The 17,508-nt window shown below is 42.8% G+C and overlaps 1 protein-coding gene across 1 annotated transcript in view; it reads left to right on the top strand.

Annotated features, from left to right (window-relative positions):
• RP1 (RP1 axonemal microtubule associated) overlaps nt 1-17,508 on the top strand; it is a 339,664-nt gene that overhangs the window by 91,347 nt on the left and 230,809 nt on the right. Inside the window, exons 19-22 of the mRNA XM_053242771.1 lie at nt 6,887-6,973; nt 10,193-10,325; nt 10,664-10,815; nt 12,976-13,130. Coding sequence (XP_053098746.1) covers nt 6,887-6,973; nt 10,193-10,325; nt 10,664-10,815; nt 12,976-13,130 — 527 coding nt within the window. The remainder of the gene's footprint in view (nt 1-6,886; nt 6,974-10,192; nt 10,326-10,663; nt 10,816-12,975; nt 13,131-17,508) is intronic.

Here is a 17,508-nt window from a genome sequence, read left to right on the forward strand (position 1 = left end):
AATGTGCATCACTTTACACTTGCCAACATTGAACCACATTTGCCATTTTGTTGCTCACTCACCCAGTTTGGAGAGATCCTTTTGGAGCTCCTCACAATCTGTTTACGATTTCACGGCCCTAAATAGTTTGGTGTCATCTGCAAATTTGGCCACCTTGCTGCTTACCCCAACTTCTAGATCATTTATGAATAAATTAAAAATCACTGGTCCGAGTACAGATCCCTGGGGGAGTTCTACATGAAACTTCAAAGCTTTTCCAAGAGTTTATTGGGCTGAGCCCTATAATTATAGATAGTGTTAAGCTTTGCCTTGGGCAGCCTCCTGTGCCTCTAAATGACTGCATAAGATGCAGAGATTCAGTGGATGGAACTTTCCTTACTGCTCGACTTCATGCTAGGGGACGGCTGAACCCACTGAATGTCTGCATTTCACACAGCTCCCTTCACCTTATGTAACTTGTTTTCTCCTTTTCCATGTATAGGCCATGATCTTTAAAGGCACTGCAACGGAAGGGAGCCTGTTAGCTACACTCCTGTGTCCTGTGCATCTGAAAACCTAGATAACAGGTAGAAATTCAGCAGTCTTTTTCATCACTGTATCTCCATCTGTTGAATTTCTATCTGTTATGAGGCCTATAAAAAGCAATGGCAGTAAATCAAAATCAAAATCTAGCTTCCTTTGTACAGATGTGATTTCTCTGTCTGTCACCCAGGCAACAAAGCCTGGCTCCCTCCTACCTCCTCTTGTCCTACTTAGTTAATTGTTGCCCAATCTGCCCTAAGTACCATAAATACTCGGAGGGGTCAGACTGATGAGGTGATAATTGTTATCCTTCCTTCAGATATTAATTTGAATTAGCTTTCCTACTTGGCTTTTCACAGCCCTTGAAGTCTTTCTGACTTGTAAGATATTGATTGGCTTAGGTTACAAGGGGTGGGTGGAATCCTTTACCCCAAACTCAAAGTATTTTTAAAGGAGTCCATAGCAGTCTCTTCCTTCACTCATTCTGCCTGAAGACAGTTTAAGCACACATTAGCTGTCTGCATTTGAAGTAGCCTAGAAGCAGGCCATTGGAGTCATCTTGGACCTTTGAAAGGACCCGAATGAGGGGATTTGGGAACGTGCAAGTCTGTGAGGGCCTTGCTTAGTAAATCAATTTCAACCAAGCACTGAAGAAACATATTTGCCAATGTAACCCTTTCATATCTTTATACTATTATTATTATATGCTTCTTTTCTATAATATATATAAAGTGTGCCGTCAAGCTGATTTTGACTCCTGGCACCCACAGAGCCCTATGGTTTTCTTTGGTAGAATACAGGAGGGGTTTACCATTGCCTCCTCCCTCGCAGTGTGAGATGATGCCTTTCAGCATCTTCCTATTTCGCTGCTACCCAATATATTACCAGCGGGGATTCGAACCGGCAACCTTCTGCTTGTTAGTCAAGCATTTCCCCCCTGCACCATTAGGGGTGTGTGTGTGTGTAGATAGATAGATAGATAGATAGATAGATAGATAGAGTATATGTTTATGTTTATATATAGCTTATTATAAATAAGAGTTCTATCTATTACATTCACATTTTTTGAAAGAGCCTGCCTAGAGCTTTACACCATAAGGACATGAAACCTGATGTCCAGTGTTGCCTCTAACAGCGATTCTCAGATGTTCTTGACTACAATTCCCATAATCCTCAAACAAAGGCTATTGCAGCTGGGGATGCTGGGAATTGTAGTCAACAACATCTGGGAATCCCTGTTAAAGGGAACCCTGTTGATGTCCAATCTGAGATCCTGTACAGGCCTACAAAATCGTAACCATGGAAGCATAATTTGGCCAGGTCTTCCATGCTCCAGTCCACTACCTACATAGGCTAGTGGTAATGGCAAAAGCTGGGGGTTAGTGTTAGAGCAATGTTTAAGAAGAATTTGGTACTGTGTGTCTCAGAGCATGTAGTGAGTGCTGTTACCTCAGCATGCAATTGTGCTGATTTTACTAATCAGCACAATTAGTAAAAGAGAATTAATGGAGGACCTAGCCAAATCCCGCACCTTTCAAGTGCTTCTGGAATCTCAGAGGAGGTTGTGTGGTGCCCAGCGGATCTCCTTCCCTAGCCCAGCCGTTTGGTGGGAGGAACCGCTCGGCCATAAGTGAGGGAGCCACTGTGGGGACATTGTCCTCAGACTCAGCATGGAGAAAGAGAAGAAGCGAGGGTAGGCGGGAGGCAGTCCCACCCATGCTCCTGCCATGTTTGCACCCCCTTGTTCCTTTGTAGCTTTATGCCTGGTCCTGACCATGATTTGGGGCAAAGGATTAACACTCCACTCCTTCCCATGCCATGGTCCCAATCTGGATTGTGCTCCCCAATGTACGTTAAATATTTGGCAAAGGAAAACTAAGCACATTTGAGCCCTGCAATTGTTTGGTTTGGTCATCATTACCTGCAATGTACAGAGAGGGAGATTCTGGGGAGGGCATCTTTGCAGTGGGCAAAGATGATGACCAGAAGAGGGCTTTTGCCTTCAGAAAGCTGGTCAGGGGGCTTGTGGATTCCTGCCAATATCCTCTGCATTATCCTCTGCAAACCTTCACGTTCTTTGTTGTCTTGCTTTTCAGTCCCTTTTTGGAGCTGTGTTAAAATTGAAGCAAATTTTCCTAAACTGTTTGTCCACATACGCAATACATTTCTTAGTGACTAATCTTCAGTGTAATGAAACTGATCTACCTCATTGACTCTAGTCATCAATTATGTGTGTCAAATTATCAGTAATTAACAATTATTCCAATTCATCCCAACTAGTTATGTATCAATAGACAGTTGTATCAGTTGATTAACATAAAATTATCTACCCAAGATTTTTGTAAATAATCAAATTGTCTCAGATCATTAGTAATCCCTCCGTTCATTAACAATCAGTCATTTCAGTTTGGTGGTAGATGTCTCAGGTTGATAATCAATTGCTTTCACTTGATAATAAATTAATAACTTGTGAATTGGGTGTTTCAATTCATTTTAAATCAGTTGCCTCTTTTCACTCATAATCAGGATCATAATCAGCATCATTTCCATGCAGCTCACCCCAATATAGTTATAGTAGAAATCACCACTTTCCCATTTCTTCTCCTTGATATTCAAACATTCAATGTTTTCTCTGATCTCTCCCCCTTGTCCTGACTAAGTCAGCTGGTACATATATTGAAGAGAGGCAGTCTCCAACTGCGCCTTCTGAAGTGTGATGCCAAAAGGGTACCTTTTGACATCACATTTCAGCACCCGTGCAGCATGTGCCAGGTGGCATACTGGTCCCAACAGACTTGCCACATTGTTGTAGGGCTGGAACTGAATGTCCAGGCAGAGACAATGGAGCTCTTCTCACAATCAGAGAGGAGAAGAAGAAGAAGAAGAAGAAGAAGAAGAAGAAGAAGAAGAAGAAGAAGAAGATTTTGCATTTATATCCCGCTCTTCCTCCAAGGAGCCCAAAGCGGTGTACTACATACTTAAGCTTCTCCTCACAACTACTCTGTGAAGTTGGTTAGGCTGAGAGAGAAGTGACTGGCCCAGAGTCACCCAGCTAGTATCATGGCTGAATGGGGATTTGAACTCGGGTCTCCCCCAGTCCTAGTCGGGGAAGTTTGTGGAGAGAGCAGCTTACACTCACTTTCCGCACAGATGGTCATCCTTGCTGCCTTGGGTGGGCAGATAGTCTGCCCGGACAACCTGCAGCTGCCCCCATCAGATCCAAGGTCTGGGGTGCAGGGATGTGTGAACCACGCATCGCCCACCCGTGCAAGTGCACGGTGCATTACTGGGATCCCCCGAGTGTGACAGCCGTGGCTTGAAGCAGTAAATAAATGAGGTTAAGGGAGCACTCACCCTCTTAACCTCATTTTAAAGGGAGACTACTTAGGCGGGTTTGCCACTGTGTAGCTGCCGGGATCGGGCCTGATCCTGGTGGTTCACATGCATGTGCAAAACTGGGCTGGGCTCCCTTAGCCCAGTTTTGCACGCATGTGTGAATAGCCTCATTGAGTGGTGGGCTGCAACCACAACTCACTCCTGTTCCAGGAGTTCGGATGTATTATAGTGGGTGAATAGGTGGGGAGATGGTGGAACCAGCAGGCATTGTGGCATTGGAGCAGAGAGATGCACCGATTCTAGCACAGAGATCTTCCTTCAAACATTACATCTCAACAACTCCGTCCTCTGGGTTAGTGTAGTAGCTATCACTGGCACTTTGCCAGCATTCTGTCCACATGTTATCACATTTGCTCAGGTGTGTGGTTGCGATCATGCCCTGTGACTATGTGGGGGAATTAGCTTGAATCAGGTGCAAGTGTGCATACAGCAGTCGTACATTCTGAGATAGCTGGCATGAGTAAAGGCCGTTCAGACTTAGGCCCCATTCGGACATAATGCCAAACCAGAGGTAAACATGCCAGCGGTTTGAGTTTGTGATCATCCAAAAGCGTGACGCTGCAGTTTCGTCACCTAACCGTGGCTCCGTTGTTGCTCCCAAACCTAAATTTGAACCCTGGTTTGTGGTGAGTTTTGCTGCTGAAACCTGTGGTCAGAATGAAGCAGTGTCATCTGAATTCTGCCACCGCTATAACCTGGGCTTAATGTACAAGCTTCTCTGTCACCATAGAGACGCCGGCTCAGAGAAGCCCATAAATCTGTCAGTCGCTGGCTGCCTCTCAACGCTGACGCCCTGCCCTCTGCTGTCTCCTTGCTGCTCCTCCTGCTGCTTGGCAACAGGGATGCCACAAGAGGAGAGCTGGTTTTGTGGTAGCAAGCATGACTTGTCCCCTTAGCTAAGCAGGGTCCATCTTGGTTGCTTATGAATGGAAGACTTGATGTGTGAGCACGGTAAGATATTCCCCTCATTGGATGGAGCCACTCTGGGAAAAGCAGGAGGTTTCAAGTTCCTTCCCTGGCTTCTCCAAGATAGGGCTGAGAGAGATTCCTGTCTGCAACCTTGGAGAAGCTGCTGCCAGTCTGTGAAGTCAATACTGAGCTAGATAGACCAATGGTCTGACTCAGTATATGGCAGCTTCCTATGTCCCTTTGTCCCTGGAGTTCCTGCAATTAGAGGGATGGAATGGCCCTGGGAAAAGCATGCTTTAAATAAAAGGAGAAGAGACACACATGCAAGGAGCCATTTCATTGACCTAACACATGATCTAGCCCCATTCCTGGGCTCTCATATGTTAATGGTGTAGTTTCTTTCGTCTTAATGTGCACAAAGGTATGTATGTGGGGGGGAACAGACTGAGAGACATGTGTGAGAATCCTGGGGGAATACACCAGTTGCCAGACCACAGAAGGGCCAGGGCTGGTAGTCTGGTACTCCAGGAACAGATCTTATTGACTTCCTAGGAGGGAAGCTCAGAGTGATGTACATGCTTATTTTTATCTTTACAACAACCCTGTGAGGAAGGTTAGGCTCAGAGATGCACGATTGGCTCAGAGTCACCCAGTGAGTTTCATGGTTGAATGGGGATTCGAACTTGGGTCTTCCTAGTCCTAGCCCAACACTCTAATGACAGACAAAGCAAGAAAGAGAGAGCATTATCATCAATATACCTTTTCTATATTCTGGGTAGCTGGTTGGTTTCAAGATAGCTGGTCATCTTTCTCTGAGTGGAAGGAGAATAGCTTACGAGGAAGTGAAAAGTAAACTATATGTTTTGAGGAGGGCTTGAGGATTCTGGGAGTTTAGAATGCAAGTTCAGGAACGCATGCTGACCTTCATCAGGGAGATGTTGGTCTTCATGGAAGTTGTGTGTAAGGGCAAGGGGCAAAATCAGCAAGAACTATGGAAGGCAGCTTGGGACCACCAATCCTCCAGCAGAAATGGATTCAAGGGGGGAAATGCAGGAACCCTCCAAATCAAGTCTATAGCTGGACTTGGGGTGTGTGGAGGTGCCCACGAGATCAGAAAGCCCATACTTCATGCAGACTGACATGCAACCCCCTCCCAATACATTGAGGGGGAAAGGGGAATCTTTTCATAGGGATTCTTCACCTTTGGGGAAGGGCCAGCCATGTTGCCCATGTTGGAAATGACCCTCAATGACTGGAAGCAAAAGGCTTGCTTGAATTAGAGCTGGTGATACACCTTTATTCCATTCAGCTGCTTAAACAGAGAAAAGCTGGGTACTTCTTGCTCTCCTTCATTAGCTAACAAGGAGAGAGTCTCAGGCAATCATTTTGGGCCATGCTTTAGCTTCTGTCAAAGGCAAGGAGTTATGCTGACCTTAAATACTCCCCAGAAACCTATCAGCAGCAATCATTGTTGCCATATCTGGATACTCGTTAAAGCAGGGATGCTGATTCAGCATTAACACTGTTACCAGTCCAGAGTGGCTCTTGGGCTTTGTTATGGCTGTTCCTAGCCCTTTACTGTTCTCACTCTTTCTTTTTTTCTGGGGCATCAGAAATGCCAAATCACACTGATCACACCCCCTTGCTTAAAGCCAAATTATGAACTGAGTGGGAAAAGGGTAATGAGGGTTCAGGCTGGCTGCCCTTACCAACAATCCTGTGCCACAGAACCGCGACACCCAGGGGGCTTCAGGGGCAATAGAGTGGATTTAGAAGGGGGAAATGGTTCTAGTGGTCTTATGTGAGTATTCAAAAACCCATCAAAGTGGCCCTGTGTTCCCAGCATCACCACAACTTTGCAGAAGCAAATTGTACACGAAAGGGTATGTTGTGAGAGCAGGACCTGGTGGAAAAACAATTGTATCCAATGTTGTGTATCCCATGATACTTTTTACGCATGGTAGTGGTGGTTTCATTTCCCAAATCACATTCTGGACTGTAGGTTTCACCATGGCATGAAATGACTCTTAGTTATTTGTCTTTACATGTTACAATTCAGGTTGAAATTAAGAATATTGGAAAGATCTATAAAATCAGAATAGGACACGATGGAACAAGCAAACAGCCAGAATGGATGTTGGAAAAGGTAAGATTTCTGATTTGTCTGCTTTTATACTTAGTTAATGCTTAATTTCATTGGCTATTGCTTACTTTTATGCAGCTAGTGTTTGACAAAACCTTTCTTAAAGCAGTAGTACCTGTATAACACTTACCTTAAAAGAAAAAAGTAGAGATGGCTTCTTTGATGCAATAGCTGAACAGCAGCTCTTTTAAAATGGAATAGCATTAGAGGCCATATGACAAAAGATTTCCTAATTCTTGAGTGAATATAAGGTGTGCCTCATCTAGATATATCTACACTGATTTGTAGGGCTGATTTGAGGCTTTGACTGGGAGATACTGGGGAAATATTAAGGGCTGTGTCACATCAAACATTAATATCTTTGTTCATTTCAGTGCTGCTTGTACTGAGTTTAGGTAGCGTTTGAGAGGTTGGGAATTTCTTAGCCTTATTCTCTCACCTGCAATATGGAGAATCATAAAGCTCACAAGGGTATTGTAAGGATTGCAGGAATGTAATGTATGTGAAGTGCTCTGAGATTTGGAGATGAGCCATATAAAGTTTCCTTCCTCCTTGGGAAGGAGCTTCCTCTGGACCTAGGAATGCATCTCTGCCAACATGTCCCTATTTTCCCATTCACTTGAATGGGAAAAGAGGGATATGTTGGCAGGTATGGGAATGGTGGACATGACGTATGTCAGGGCTTCTCAACTTTGGGTACCCAGATGTTGTTAGACTATAAGGGTCATTGTGGCAGGGGTGTTGCGAGTTGTAGCCCATAACACCTGGGAACCCCTAGTTTACATAGTGATACCAATCCATGCTTGCCCTGATCTATGGAATACAAGCTTTTGTGTGTACTGTTTGCAGAACAGGAACAATGAGCACAAACTGAAGGTGTATCTAAATTCACATTCCAATGCAGAAGTCATCTATCTGCATCACACACATCTGGAGGCAAATCCCATTCAAAGTAATGTGGTGAGGTAGAAGGCATTTGAGTATACATGTGAATTACGGATGCACATGGACAGTTTGTGCACTGCCTGGATTGGTGCAGGGAGTGCCTTTAAGCAAGCGGGCAAGGCACTCCTTACCTGTTCACCCCTCCCTGCCACTTTACCCCCTGCCAGCATTTGATTTTGAAAGAGACGTGTGGGACTGCAGCGTTCCTTCTTGCAGCCCCAATTGGCATCAGCACATACATGGCTGGGGTGCATGTGCACCAGGCACTTGCTGACCATCCAAATGGCCAGTGTGCTAAGCACGCAAATGGCCACCGTGTGTGCACCCCAGCCATGTGCGTGCCGAGGCTGATCGGGGTTGCAGGAAGGAATGCTGCAGATCCACACATCTCTTCCAAAACCGAGCACTGGCGGGGGGGGGGGAAGCGGCAGGGAGGGGGCAAACAGTTAAGGAGTGCCTTATCTGTTTTTTAAAGGCACCCACCCACACTGCTTGTCAGGCTGGCTCAAACGCCAGCTTGTCAGGCTGGCTCAAACACCAGAAAGGGAGTGCCAAACCTGTTTGTGCACATCCCTTATGTGAATTGCTCCTGCAGTTCCCAGAGGTGCACCTAGATAATGTCGAGCCTGGACCTAAAGGCCTTCGGAGCCAGCTGCCCCCCCCGCACAAGTTAAGCATCATCCCCCTACGCGTGCACACCCACTGTGACACATACAGTATTTGTAACAAGTGGGTTCTTGAGGGCACAAGCAGCAACTGGACTCGCAAGAATGTAAGGATATAAAACAGGTATATTTATGCAAATATGCCTTATCAGAAACATTTCAACACGCAACTTTGCATATTCCCATCCTACATATTTCTTTCCCCCCTCCCCACTCTGTCTCTAAGGCTCCTGGCACAAGTCACAATCACACTCGGGTGCCAGGCGCAGTTCAGGCCAGCAGTGACCACACCACCCAGGACAGATTTGGGGGTCCCCAGGGCTGTGGAGGCCCTAGACCTTGGCCCCAAAGTCCAGGGCTAAGGGCGCCACTGGCAGTTCCTGATCTAGCAACATGTGCAGATGCTTCCTTCTGCATGTAAAACTTCTTCTCTGGATTGGTGCATCCTATGATAATGCACGGTTCCCACCTCAAAGGTCATGAAAATGCTCCCATAAGCTCCCATGAAAATGCTCCCATCTGATCTTTAAACATTATTTCCTTGTGCTTTGCTCACAGGATTAGGCAATATTACATTGTGCGATGCAGAAGAATACATTAATGTTACAATGTATTACATGATGCTCTTTTGGAGCTAGAGAAACATCTGTATTTTTTCTGATAGCCTGCTTCTGTTTTTGCGCTTTATTCTGACATTTTAGCTTACAAAGCTGAAAGTTTGAATCCTAGTATCCCATCGTAATAATAGCTTTTAATATAAGCTCAAGGATCTTAACCTGAGGAGCAGAAAACCCAGATGACAGTGGAAACATTCCAGTTCGGCTTCAGTTATTTCAGGGATTCTATTTTTCTATTTTGTTTGCCTCACTTTTCTTGAACTTTGAGTCCAAGGCTCATGAGGAGAGCTTTTGGATGTCAAAGGATGACCTTCACTCAAGGAAACAAGCAGCAAGCTGGAAAGCGGCATTTTCTGGCATTGCAGTGAATATTTATCCTTGCTGGAAATCAGCCGGGGGAGTTGTGTCAATGAACATGCAAAGTTCTTGATATTAAACCAGTGGATCAAAACTATTCTTGCAAAACAATCTCAATTAAAATATTCATTTTAAGATCCAACTAAAAAAAAAAATTATACTGAGCACTACTACCCTGCTAACTGAGCAAAGAGACACCTTACATTTTGCTGGGAGAGATCAACTGGCCCTATCCAGCCCCAGGGTAGCATCACTTCAGTGGCTCTTGCTGGTATCTGCTTTATGTTTCTTTTTAGATTGTGAGCCCTTTGGGGACAGGGGACCATTTTATTTATGTGTTATTTATTTTTCTATTGAAACCACTTTGTGAACTTTGGTTGAAGAGCAGTATATAAATATTCTTCATAGCAGTAGTACTTACTGAGTGAAAGGTTTTTTTTACAACTTGGCCACACATTATTCAGGCTATTTCCAGCAAAAAAAATTTTTTTTAAAAAGCTATGATGGTGAGTGGTTACTATGGTAATTATTGGCAATTTTGAAGTTTTTATTGATTGTACTCCAGCCCATTATGGAATTACCACACACTAACAGAAACTACAAGTACATAACATGGTTTACTATTGCTTCTTTCATAGGTGACACTACAACACATTAAGAGTGGAAAAATTCTGAATTTCCCTGCAAACAAATGGTTGTCAAGGACTCGAGGGAACGGAGATACCTTATGTGAACTTCCAGTAGTAGAAAAAGGAAGAAGCCTTTACTCAAGTAATAATATATCGTTCTTTGACCAATGCAGCATGAAGTTGGACATGGAGATGATACTATTACCCAAATTGTATATTCTATTAGAAGTTGCATTCGCAAAAATACTGGGCACAATCCAGTCAACACTAAGCACTTTTTAGCCCAACTAAATTCAATGGGACTTAACTATGGGTGGTTTATGCCCATTATGTTTCACAAGAAAATTCCTTTAAATATATTGTAAACAAAATTCATGTTGTACTTAATCATGTGCATAGAGGTTAAAAACATGAAATTGAGTTCTCTTTATATGATTTCAGATTATTTGCTTCTGTTAAAATATTGGTTGCTTTCTTCAGTTGTGAATTACCAGGTTTATGTGTACACGGGTCACTTGGAGCAAGCTGAAACAGATGCTTCAATTTATTTGTGCATCTATGGAGAAAGAGGAGATTCAGGTCTCAGACTTCTTCACAAATCTGACACATCCATGAAATTTCAGAGAGGAATGGTAAGCTTGCTGAAGGAAATGGCATATATGATTCACAGACAAATGAGAAGTAGTTTTAGTGCATGCCTTACCCTAGATCGGTTTTGTGGGGAAATGAGCTAAATATTGGACAAAAGTCTCATCATTTTATATACCACCACTTGAGTAAAGATTTTCACAGATACTCTTCAGTACGACAAGTGCTTACCTGTCTGAGAAAGAATGTCACTAAGAGGAAAGGCAGGAGGGTCCTATAAAACCTTAAAATAAAACAGATTAAAAAATATGGAGAAAAATAAAATAGAAAAACATTGGGGATGGCTGTAAAAAAGCATGTAAACAAAAGTCCGTTCATTTCTCAGAAACACTGTCCCCTCTAATTGCTTGTGTTCAGTACTTCAAAGTGTTGTTTTGCACCTTCAAGTCATTCTTGTCCTCAAGGATTTACTCATTTCTCCTGCTCTGCCAACAAACTATTTGCTTCTCTAGTCCCCACCCAGGTCTGTCTCACTCCCTCCACTCACTCTTTTTTCATACTACCATGTATGAAAAAAGGAGGGGGGAAACTGGTGGGGGGGAGAGAATTGACCCATTTTGTCCATATAAATGTATCTTCTTGTCCTTCTCTGCCATCTTCCTTACTAATAATTTCAGCTGGGTGTAGAAACGATGGTGGCAGGGGCATGGCTGAGGCAGTGCCATGGGTTTCCAGGGGCCAGCTGTTTTCTCCCCTGCACCTGGCTCTGACCCTGTCTCCACACCAGAGAACATTGCTGAGCTGCTGCAGTGACTCAAAGCAGAATGGTGACTGTAACCAAGTCCCGCAGCATGGTCCCTTTAGGGCAGGGATGTTTCAGAGCGGCCTGCCCAGAAAATGTTGCTGAGCCACCACAGAAGCTCAAAGCAGAAAGTCAGTCACAACCGAGTCCAGAGATGCAGTCCCTTTAAGGCAGGGGCAGGGCGTTCCCCTGCCCTATGCCCAGAGCAGCAGCAGTGGGGCTTCACCATCTGAGAGAGTGAGTCCTACTCTACTGGAGCACAGCCATTCCATGGGAGTGATGGAGAACTAGGCATCTAAGGCATCTGGCAATGAGGGTGGTGGCGGCAGTAGGGGGCATATTTAAACCTTGTCCCAGGTCCATCTCCAACCTTGCTATGTCCCTGATTTCAGCTGTAACAATTTGAATCATTGTTGAAAGCAGCGATGCTTTTGAAAAGTTCAACCAACACAGCTGCACAGCTGGCTCAGCAGAATGGGCAAAATGTGACAAACTCCCCTTCCAATGTAAACCTTCTGTGCCACCCTAAAATATGTCCCTGACAGTCACAAAGCCCTCAGGGACATATTTTCAGATGACACTGAGGGCTTCCATGGGAAGGGGACATTGTTGAAATTTGCCCCACCTCACACACTCATAGTAGCAGTGCAACATTAGTCTAAAACTCTTCAGAAGCACTGGTGAACCAGTGCTTCTCCCATTGCACCAGCACTTCGTTAGTCAGGATGTCAGCACTGTCTCTCAGCCTAACTATCTCACAGAGTGGTTGTGAGTATAGAAAGTGTTGGGTGGGGTGGGGGATGGGGAGAACTGCCCTGAGCTCTCTGGAGGAAAGGAAGAACAGAAATAAGGAAGAGGAAGGGAATGAGTGGCGCAGTGGTAAAAACTGCCGCCCTGTAACCAGAAGGTTACAAGTTCGATCCTGACCAGGGGCTCAAGGTTGACTCAGCCTTCCATCCTTCCAAGGTCAGTAAAATGAGTACCCAGAATGTTGGGGGGCAATATGCTAAATCATTGTAAACCGCTTAGAGAGCTCCGGCTATAGAGCGGTATATAAATGTAAGTGCTATTGCTATTGCTATTGCTAATGATAGTTAATATCACTGCATAATAACAAATTTGAAGCAGTTTTTGTTTAGAAGGTATATCAAGAGATTTTTTTAAAAAACCCTTAGCATTACTAGCAAAACGTTACTATTTGTTTGAAAGCCAATGGAAATAATTCATTTAGTTTAAGGATGGGGTTAATCAAACTATCTCAACACTGTCTACAGTAGAGGTATTTTAACACAGAGTCGGTTATTCATCACTAAGTGATCTTTGGTTATTACTATCTGCATTCAGTAACTTTTGGTTATTATTGCCACATGAGTGTGTGTATAACGTACATCTCCTCTTCTAGGTTGACATGTTTGAAATACAAGCCGTGTCTCTTGGAAATCTAAAAAAGGTGCTGTTGTGCTGCAAGGCTGATAACAAGTCACAGTATTGGTACTGTGAGAAAGTAATCATCAGAGAAGCTGAGAAAAATGTGGAATATATTTTCAGTTGTGAAAGGTTGTATTTAAATTAAAAGTCCTCTTCTAAAAGTAACTTTTCAAACAACACTTTTCTTCCTCCCTGAGTTTACAATAATATCTGCTTTAAAGGTTAGATGCTAAATATTATGAAAAAGAATAAGAATTAGAATTCTGGAATACTATTTGTTCACATTGCATACCTCTTCAATATCAATCTGTATTTTATCAGTCTCTATATATAATGGTATGCGACAGTATTTCACCTCCAAGTGTAACAATCTGATACATTAAAGAAACCAAAATGCATTATTTGCATTTATTAAAAATGCATTAAATGCAATACCTTCAGAGAAAAAAATACATTATTTCCTAATCCAAATAAGCTACTAATAAGGCATTAGATTAAATTCCTCATATTATACCCTACCCATTATAAATTTATCTAGCCTTATCTTAATTATTTCTTATCTTATTTCTCTTATTTATTGTTATAGCAAATCAATCTTTTAAACATTTTATTTTATATTCTGCATTATTGCTACGTTTTGTTTGTGAAACCGCTTTGTTGGTTTCTTTAAAAAGATATGTAAAACTGATTAATAAAAATTAAAATTAAAAAATAATGTAAGCACACGTATGCTCAAGGGTAGATCATTAAGTAACTGAACAAGAATAAAAAACCCCGTAAACCTCCTTAACCACGCCCCCCCCCAAGGATTATTTCCCTTGGCCATAGAAACAATTAAAACATGTCACCTTGATGTACATATCTACCTATATAAACATAAACTGAAGAATATCCACTAGTCCTTGAAACATTATAGTAATCTTGGTATACTCCAAGCAGGGGTGTAGCTAGGGGAAAGGGGACCTGTGTTTGCCCATCTCCTCAGTGAGTGAGGGAGATAATGAAGAAAATAGGGACCGGTTGAGCTGGGGGGTGGGTTTGGCTGAGGAGCTGTGGGCCTGGGTTCTCTGAACCCCTCTACTCATTTATAGCTACAACCCTGATTCCAAGAAAGGCAACCAAACCAGTAGGAAGTGAGCAACTGAGGGTTTTTGTTTTGTTTGCCACCACTGCTGCTATACAGAAGCTGCTCCTCCAATATCTGCAAACCTACCTATGATGTCCTACTACCCAAATTTACTTCACACTTACTCTATCAGTTGTTTTTTTTTTAATGCTGTGTGATGAACTGGGTGCTGACTAATCCTCATATCAGCAATTAAAGGATTCCAAGTACCAGGGCTTCAGTGTACCTGATTTTATTACTCACTGCCAGCCAGTACTAGCCTAGATAGACCCATGGTCTGATTCTGTATTAGGCTGCTCCATATGTACACCATGCATTCATAGGGTGAACCGTGACATATTTGTGGACTGTTTTTTGAATATTTGAACCCAACCCAGTCAGTCCCTTTGGTCCCCAGTCTTTAAAATGAAAATTATAATGACTAATCTTCTTTTTAAAGAGCTTTGGAATGAACTAAGCTCAATAGTTATTAATGATCTTTGTTGCAGTTCAGTAAAGATTTATCATGGAGTGCATTGATGGTTATTTTTTGTGTGTTTCCAAAATGATATAAATTGCTTTCTGATATCATTCTGAGAGAAGACCCTGTAGTGACAGAAAGGTAGCCACCTGCCACCAGGTAAAGAGTAAGGTCTAGAAACTAGCCTAGAAACATGGCCTAGAAACTAGCATCATGGGGTATGCCAGATAAGTCTTTTTTTTGTTTGTTTTTTTAATTGGCAGTCAGCAAAAAAATAAGAATAAAAGCAAGTCTGTACAGGTGCACTTGAAATAATAGTTGCTTTATTTTTACTCCTCTAAACAGTTAGATAGAACACTTGTAATGAAAAGGGGTTATCATAGGGCAACCCAACCACAAGGGTGTCTTTCACTGGAAGAAATGTATTGTAGAAATGCAGTGCCCTTTCATCACAGGACTTCTCCCCTACCTAACAAATGCATTCCTGTTTCCTCTCCATAGCCACCCAAATTTCTCAGAAAGCTTGACCTTTCCTAGCAGACTTGACACTATGCATTTCTCCCTTAACTAGAAGAGTGCCAATATCTTTTTCACTTCAGAAGTGCTTGTCTTATAATAACTTCTAAGCATTTAAGTTAGACATTTATTTGTTCTCTTTTATTTTTAGAAGCCAGATAAGGGTTTTTTTTTTAGTTCTGTTGTGAAAAATATGTGCATATATAATGATCTGCCCTTCACAACATCTAGTGCACAAGTAATCAGCAACTTCATATATTTGATTAGCTAGGGCCCTTTCCTGTTTGAAGCTAAGCATCTCTATCAAGATGCTGAGTCCCCTCATTTACCTGCCTAATGGTGCTCTTCCAGGCAAGATGCTTGAGTATATTAGCATTATTGAAGAAAATAAAATAAAAGTCCTACAAAGTCCTATAAAGAACAGTTAAATGAGCTGAAACATTTTATTGAGATCAATGAAGAGCTGGCACACAAACATTTGGGTAAAAGGGGGCAGAGACAAATGTCTAGCCCCAACATATTACCCAAGCTGATAACAGAGGCATCAAGTGGGGCCAAGGCAGCTGGAAGGCAGCAATAGAGGTTGTGTCTAGTTGACCTTGCCCATGGTAGCCCATCCATTCCAAGTGTGGATGATCCAACCCGGGCCTAGAATCAACCAAACTCCAGAATATGAGCTCACTAGGCCTTGGGGCATGTTTGAAATTATAAATTTATGTTAACACAATTCCAAAACTTAACTTCAACTAACAAGTGAACTGGGTTTTATTTTACTCAGACCTTCATAACTTGATTAACAAAGTTCTCCTGTACTATTCATATGATCCTGCATTCCAGCTACATACACCCCCCACAAATCAGCAAAGGAGGCCTAGTCCACATTAAGCTGATTGGCCCGCAAGGCCAATCAGAGCAAAGGGGGGAAATTCCCTCAGCCCCCCTCCCTTCAAAATGGGTACCTGGCTAAAGCCCAGGTCTAACTGCGAGGGAGGGAGGGAGGGTTGGTTGCACCCAAACTTGCTTTGAAAAGGAATGGTCCCAAATGCATGGCCGTGAGGTCATTCACACAATCAAAAACTGGGTTCTACCCAGGTTTGGGAGCTGTGTGTGCACCCAATTTCCAGTTGTGTGGAAGCAAGATAGGAGGAAAACCTGGGTAGAAGTGATTTATTTATTTTATTGTATTTATTGTTAAATTTCTATACTGCTTTTCATTAAAACAATCTCAAGGCGGTTCACACAAAAGTTAAAACAAGACTATAAAAATTACACAATTAAAATATTAAGCTAGGATATAAAAATATAGATCTGATTTAAAAGATTAAAAAACAAGCACAATATAACCATTAAAAACACTGAACAGCAGCAATAGAAACAATCATATAAAAGCCTGGGTTAAAAGCCAAGATTTCACACACTTTCTAAAAACTGTGATGGAGACTGAGGAGCAGATGGCCTGATTGTGTGTAAGCAAGGAAGGGGGGAAAGCTTCCCAGGTTTTCCTCCTATCTTGCTTCCACACAGTCTCTTCTACCAAGGTTTTCCTCCTACCTTGCTCCCAAACCCAGGTAGAACACAGTTTTTGCTTATGTGAATGACCTCCAAGACTTCTCTACCCCTCCTTCCCACCTCTCACAAAGTCTCTGGAACTAAACACCCAATACTGCCCATTCATTGGCCCAATGCAAATTATGCCCCCCACCCTCCATCCGCATCTGCAGCAGGAAGGAGTAGTTAGCCCAGAGAAGAGAAGTCAAAGCAGAGATATAAAAGCAGCTTTCAAATATCAGAAGGGCTGTCTCATAGAAAGAGGGAACTTGTTCTCTATTGCTCCTGAGGGCAGGATTAGAACCAATGGGTTAAAATTACAAGGAAGCAGATATAGGCTAGATGTTAGGAGGAATTTTCTAACTGTAAGAGCTGCAACAGTGGACCAGTCTGCCTTGTGCAGTAGTGGGCTCTCCTTCACTAGAGATTTCTGACAGAAGCTAAGGGGCAAAATCCTTTGGTATTCTCCTGGAAGTTTTTCACACAGGGCTTTTAAAGCCCTTTGGCGTGCATCTCCTCCAAAATGGAGGGTGTGCATTCACATATTGGGCAGATAACATTGGTTTTGGGGATAACTTTGAGTTCTCAGTAAAGCCTCAGAGAAAACACGTGGTAAACCCTGCTTTGTGGAGAACTCCCTGGACCTTCCTTTCAATGTATTTGACTGTTTTTGTCATCAGTTTCTCCCTTCTATATGGAAAGAGATGTATTTTGTTTCATTTTGGTCCTTGTTGGCTATGTGGGCCAGCATGAAACATCTCTGGACTGGGGATATGCTTAAACAGGGTTCCAAATCTAAAAGTCATTGCCATCTGAATAAGCCATTGGTTCCCCTATAAAACAGCTCTCTCAGACTT

Source organism: Hemicordylus capensis, chromosome 4 (genome assembly GCF_027244095.1).
Source record: "Hemicordylus capensis ecotype Gifberg chromosome 4, rHemCap1.1.pri, whole genome shotgun sequence".
Lineage (NCBI taxonomy): Eukaryota > Metazoa > Chordata > Lepidosauria > Squamata > Cordylidae > Hemicordylus > Hemicordylus capensis.